The sequence below is a fragment of the Xiphophorus maculatus genome, chromosome 2 (assembly GCF_002775205.1).
Source record: "Xiphophorus maculatus strain JP 163 A chromosome 2, X_maculatus-5.0-male, whole genome shotgun sequence".
Classification (NCBI taxonomy): domain Eukaryota; kingdom Metazoa; phylum Chordata; class Actinopteri; order Cyprinodontiformes; family Poeciliidae; genus Xiphophorus; species Xiphophorus maculatus.
The window spans coordinates 24,754,898-24,761,067 of NC_036444.1; the positions used below are offsets into that span (position 1 = coordinate 24,754,898).

General features: G+C 40.9%; 1 protein-coding gene across 1 annotated transcript; it reads left to right on the forward strand.

Annotated features, from left to right (window-relative positions):
- On the forward strand, positions 1-5,912 carry alx1 (ALX homeobox 1). Its single transcript, XM_005810328.3, has 4 exons — positions 1-190; positions 382-686; positions 905-1,033; positions 4,944-5,912. Exons 1-4 carry the CDS (start codon positions 1-3, stop codon positions 5,289-5,291), a joined length of 972 nt encoding a protein of 323 aa, XP_005810385.2. The 3' UTR covers positions 5,292-5,912.
- The last annotated feature ends 258 nt before the right edge of the window (positions 5,913-6,170 follow it).

The window sequence follows — 6,170 nt, forward strand, 5'->3', positions numbered from 1 at the left end:
ATGATGGAGTACATAGAGGATAAGTTCGCCTTGAAAAGCCAGGCGATGAAGGCCAGCGAGTACTACATGGACCAAGTCATGGAGAGCTTGGACAGCGCGCAGTACTTCAACAAGCCGTCCCCGAAGTGCGCGCAGGCCTTCGGACTGCAGGGCGCCGAGCACCGCTCATCGCCCTGCGGAGACCAGAGCGGTGAGTCGGAACTTTTGTTGTGCTCCTGTGAACGGCGTGGTGCGCATCTGTGTGCACATTAGAGAGAAAATGTTTATTTTCCCCAATTTTATTTTTTGTTAATATAATATAATATAATATAATATAATATAATATAATATAATATAATATAATATAATATAATATAATATAATAATTTTCTCTCCTATCAGCCAGTTACGGCATACCGAAAACGGACGAGGACTCCCTGCGCTCGGATCTCGCGAGGTCCATCGACAGCTGCTGCTCCCTGCGGGCGTCTCCGGTCACGAGCGGCCCGGAAAAGACCGAGCTGGAGGACGCGGGGGACAAATGCGACAGCAACGTGTCCAGCAGCAAGAAGAGGAGGCACCGGACCACCTTCACCAGCGCGCAGCTGGAGGAGCTGGAGAAGGTGTTCCAGAAAACCCACTACCCAGATGTTTATGTGCGGGAGCAGCTGGCCATGAGGACGGAGCTAACGGAGGCCAGGGTACAGGTACGGTGCAACCTAGCTTACCTTTGTTTTTTTTTTGTTGTTGCTGCTGTTTTTCTTTTTAAGAACATTTTTCAAGATACGTTAATTTTCAAAACAAAGCAACAAGCAGAAACATTAAATTTGTTAGTGAACTTAAAGCTAGTCATTTTTCTAACCAAAACAGTTTAGTTTCTGGGTTTAAACTGCGTTATGTTTAGTTTTTTTTTTCTTTCTACTAGGTTTGGTTCCAGAACAGAAGGGCAAAGTGGAGGAAAAGGGAGCGCTATGGACAGATCCAACAGGCCAAGAGTCACTTCGCGGCCACATACGATCTATCAGTGTTACCTCGGTCCGACAGCTACACACAGGCGAGTTTCTTCTTTTATATCAGGTGTTTTTATTTATTTCTTATTTTTGTTAATTTTATGTTTCGGACTGGAAGTGAAATAAATGCTGTAAAACCAACTTTTACAATTTAAGACGTTTGCAGACGGTTTTTTCCGTCTCGGGTTAAATTTTAATCTTTATTTCCGAGCCGAAATTATATCAGTATCCTATACCACGTAAAATATATTTAATCGATTTGAACCCACGTTCTTAAAATTCACTGCAGCTAATTTGAACTTTCTCTACTGCAAAATGAATGACAGTTCCTACCTTGTATGAACTCGATATATTAATTCATAATCCAACTCATATGAATCAATCTTCATGTTCTCTGTCAGACAGAAACATGATGCTTGTCTGAGCCCAATTTTAAATAATTAAATTCTAATGAGAGATGTAGGGAACAAAATTCATACTTAATGTTTTAGTGAACATTGAATGTACAAACTAATATCCTTAATCAAAGTAATAATAATAATAATAATAAAAAGATTAAAGTTTAATTATCTCCAAAACTCGTGTTTTTCTGCCCTGGACCTATTTTGTGTGTAATCCTCCTACTTGGCCTCCGATCTTTCCTGGGTCCGCTCACTTTTGACAAAAATGCACAACAACTTGAGCCAACGGCTCGTTCGCCATGAATCACTTCCTGTGAAAGCCATCTTCAGATAAGAGCCCCGGAACGCTGATTAGAGCCCCCGCGAGGTGTCACGTCGGAATGAATGGCCCTCATATCAGATTTCATGTCGGCCGACCATTAATCTTTCAGTTTGAGCAAAGGTCAGGTACAAGATGAGGTGAGAGGAGACGCGGGATGTCAGTCTGTCCTTTGGTTAGGCGTTCCCCTCTCACAAACTGACACCGAGTCTCCAAAAGGAGTTCCAAGTGTTGTGGAGCTTTTTTTTCCTCTCTCTCTCTTTTTTTTTTTAGTTTTTCTAAGAAAGAAATAGAAGCTCCATGCTACGGGTTTTTCAAATGAAGATGCTCTGAAATGAAACTGGAAAAGAAGAAGCGTTTCGTTCAAAACTCTGCCTGGGCTGCCTCGCATTTTCTTCCCAAATGTACCTGAAGGGCTTCCTTACATACCAGCCTTCCTAGCACAGCTGAAGCCAATTATGGATCTGCTTTTAAAAACCCATCCTGAGTTCTTGTAGCTTTTAGACGTTAGTCCGGTCTTCTGTTGGTGCTTTTTTTCCACCAAATGTGACGCATGTTTTCAACTGGCCTCTTTAGAAGACTTTTAACTATCCAGGATTATTCCTCTGGTGCGACCACATATTGTTCCTGCAGAAACAAGTTAGTCTCACTGTCAAAGTGGACTTTCACTCTGTCCCAAACAGTGGTTATCTCGTGTTCTCTGTTTTCTGAAAGCCACACTCGGGCAGACGGTATTAAGTAAACAACCTTCAGTTTAGGTGTTTCTTTACATCCATTTTCGTCTTCGCCGTAAGAAAGTTTACGTATTTAAAATACCTTATTTAGACTCAATGTAACCAGGAACAAATGCATGATTGTGTCATCTTATTTCGGCCGTCATCTCATCGGATCGGGCAGAGTAACATCGAATAGGTACGTCCAAGCTGCCTCGAGTCGGAGATCCTGCCTGAGTTCTCGCTAAATGTCTTCTTTGTCCTCTGTGCTAAACTTAGAAATGGTCACTGAACGATTAACTTTTCTGCAACCTTAGATTTCCAAATGAGTTTGTCTTATGCTTTTTTCCCCTGTAACACCTTTAAACCGTAGACTGTAGGCGTGTTAACCCAGAAATGGAAGGTATTTCACTTCCTGTTCAGCTTGTCTGGTCAATGAACTGGACATAGGAGGAAGTCATGGAGGTAGATTTCATTCATCAAACCGTTACTCCATTGGTTCAGGCTAAAAGTCGTTGCAAGTCAGGCTCAGTTTGCTCATCTGATCAACACCAACCTTCCAGTTCACTCAGGCATCGGTAGAAGTCTTTATCTGGGTCTATGTTCACATTTCACTCTTTAGCTGATATCTTTTTTATAGTTCAAATTTGTACTTTTATATTTATAATGTATTTATTTATTTATTAGGCTTCTTAAACCTGGACCTGGGTCCGAATTTTGTACCGTAAACACACAAATGTGAGCTGGTCTGACAGTAAAAATCAGCCTTGTCTTTTAATTCAATTCAGTTTATTTCTATAACGTCAGTTCACAACAAATGTCGTCTCAAGGTACTTTACAAAAAAGAAAATCATTTCAATTCAATCACACACACAGTTGATCCCATTTATCAGACAGTACTTTATGTTCAGTTAATTATTGAGAGTAGCTTAAAAAAGTCGAGTTTTTATCTCTGTTGAATGGCGAACAGGTTGCTCAGTTGCAAGCTTCTGGAATGTGATAACTTGTATTTTTAATTACAGCATGCTCCACATTTATCGGTACACCTGGTGAACATATGTAAAAACAAAAAAATATAATACTAATTTCAGATGTTATTGCAGTAGCAGAATCACACATACAGCTGTGTTTATATCCATGAATGTTTTTAACTACTGATGTTTTAACTCCTTTTTTTTTGCAGTTTTTTATGTGAGGCTAATTTCTCTTAGCTTCTCATCTTTCTGCAGATAAAGAAGCAGGTGCTTTAGCTAAATAGCATATTCTTGTGAATTTCCAATTTTAAAACATGGCTAGATTAAATCACCCTCAGAGTTGTATCTTATATTTATACTTTAGGATGTCACTGATTACTTATTGAAACTCCTCAACACTGATCAACTTCTGTCAAGCATGGGTTTAAAAATGCTGCGGATTCTTTTGTCTCATAGGATTTAAAGAAATCTGAAAATTTATTTTAAAAATAGATATGCTGAGCATAGATTTTTGTTCCCTTTCTTAATAAATGTTCTCAAATAAATATTTTCTTACATCGTGAGATTGAGCTGCTGCCATATTATGTGAGTTTACTTTAAGACTATCAACGCATCCGCTAGAATTCATCTTCATAGATTTCATTATGCTGGCCCATAGTGACCAGATTTAAAACATATCTTCACAGTTTTGTGAAAATACAAGGATTCAATCATTCTATTTCTCATCGCATTTCTACAAAATAAATAAGTAAATGTTGGGACTCAACAAAGATAATAAAAAAAAATACCACAACTTTTCATTTAAACAGCATTTTTGTGGTAAATTCACACATATTGAGTGGAAAATGTAAATAAATCAATAGCATTTTAAAACTTTAAGATTTTTCTGTTTGTATTAGGAAATGTGAAATAAAAATGAGGAAAGTCAACATCAAACTTGGACCAAAGGACCAAATATTACTGTTTTTCTTAATGAATACCTCTTGGTTTTTCTAAGAGGTGCACCGATTGCAGATTTTTGGCCGATCTCTGATCACTGATCTTTAAAAAGCCTGACCTGCTGATTCCGATTCTAGCCAATACCAATTTGTTTTTGTTTTTTTTTGTCTGAAATGTTGCTAAATAAAGCAAGACAATCGCTGAGTTCGTAACAGTGGGGTGACTTTTGTTAACTGCAAATGTGCAGACATGACGGCAGGGCTAACGGCCAGACATCCGTCAACGCAGAGCAGCCGAGGACAGTGCTTGATTTTTAGACTTTAGCTAAGGTAGAAAAGATTGGCTCCCAAAATGAAGGAAATCAGGTCCGACTTATCGGTGCCTCCCTAGTTCTTCTTTAACATCAAAAGTCTCAGACTTCATCATTGAACATGTTTTTTTATTGCAGTGTGGATTTTGATATGTGAAGATCTCAGATTAAAATAAAATAAAAATCTAGTTTGTGTTTTTTAAACTTTATGCTGTAATTTCCCCAGTTCAGCTGTTTCTGTTGTCCTTAGAAAAAATGTCAACATTGAGTGGATTTAATGTGAAAATATTCCCATCAGATCCCCAACAACCTGTGGCCGAGCGCGGCCCCCGGCGGCTCCGTGGTGTCCTCCTGCATGCTGCCCCGGGGGTCCCCTCCGTGCGTCACCTCCTACTCCCACTCCCCCCGCGCCGCCGCCGCCTCCACCGCCGCCGACCACGGCTACGTGGGCTTCGCCGGCCAGCAGAACCAGTTCGGACACGTCTCCCTCAACAACTTCTTCGGCGCCGACTCCCTCCTCACGCCGGCCACCAACGGCCACCCTGCCTTCGAGGCCAAGCCCGAGTTTGAGAGGCGCTCGTCTAGCATCGCCGTGCTGCGCATGAAGGCCAAGGAGCACGCGGCCAACATCTCCTGGGCCATGTGAACCCGCCAGAGGTTCTGAAACCGGAACGCCTTGCAGAGGCAGGGTACGGACTTGTTTCTGGAGTTTCCAGCTTCCCGAAGAACATAGGTAGGTAGACGTGGCAAATATGCCTTAACTCATGGGTCCACACGGCTTCGGGAGAAACTTCAGCCCAAGTTTGACTGAAGAGGAAATGGCATCGAGGAAAGTTGTTAGCAAACGACAGAAGGACGGATTAAAGGGGTAGTATTATGTAACATTGACTTTTTTGAGATTTACATCATGTTATAGTGACATACCTGGAGTGTTGCTTTGATTCTTTCATGTGTGTTTGAGGAATTCTTTAGTCACCGTAGCAACCACTGAACTATGCAGAATGTCTGGGTGGATCTAGCGACGCCTTCTAGACCAAGCTGCTCCTCTGAGCCGCAGTTTTCCGAGCTTCTGCCTCTCAGATCAGCCCTCCCTCACTCAGCTCCTTCAGACTAGCCAGCAGTAATTAGTAAACACTTGATGGAACTGGGCATCTACTGAGCTCATTATACAAGCTTCCTCTCAGCGCAATGCTGGTAAAATCATTGTTTGACAGATTAATAGAGGAGTGATGAGGCGATGACTTTCTGAAGGCGGAGCTTCAGAAAGAGCTGGAGTTTTTAAAGAGACAGAAGCCCAATTTCAAGGCATTAATATATAATGTCAAATTTCAAGTCATATTTGATGTATATAGCATTTTTATGACAACTGAAGGCAAGATAGTTACTTGATTGTGCTATAAAATGGGACAATGTGCCTGGAAAACACATAATGCTGCCCCTTTAAAGAGTCCATACATACACAACCTTGTACGTCTTGATCTTTTTCACATTTTCTTCCACCTTAAACTCTGATGTTTAAGGTATT

Coding starts and splice junctions, on each gene's coding strand:
- alx1 (XM_005810328.3), top strand. CDS start 1: ATGATGGAGTACATAGAGGATAAGTTCGCCTTGAAAAGCCAGGCGATG. Junction 191..381: donor GCCCTGCGGAGACCAGAGCG/GTGAGTCGGAAC, acceptor CTCTCCTATCAG/CCAGTTACGGCATACCGAAA. Junction 687..904: donor TAACGGAGGCCAGGGTACAG/GTACGGTGCAAC, acceptor TCTTTCTACTAG/GTTTGGTTCCAGAACAGAAG.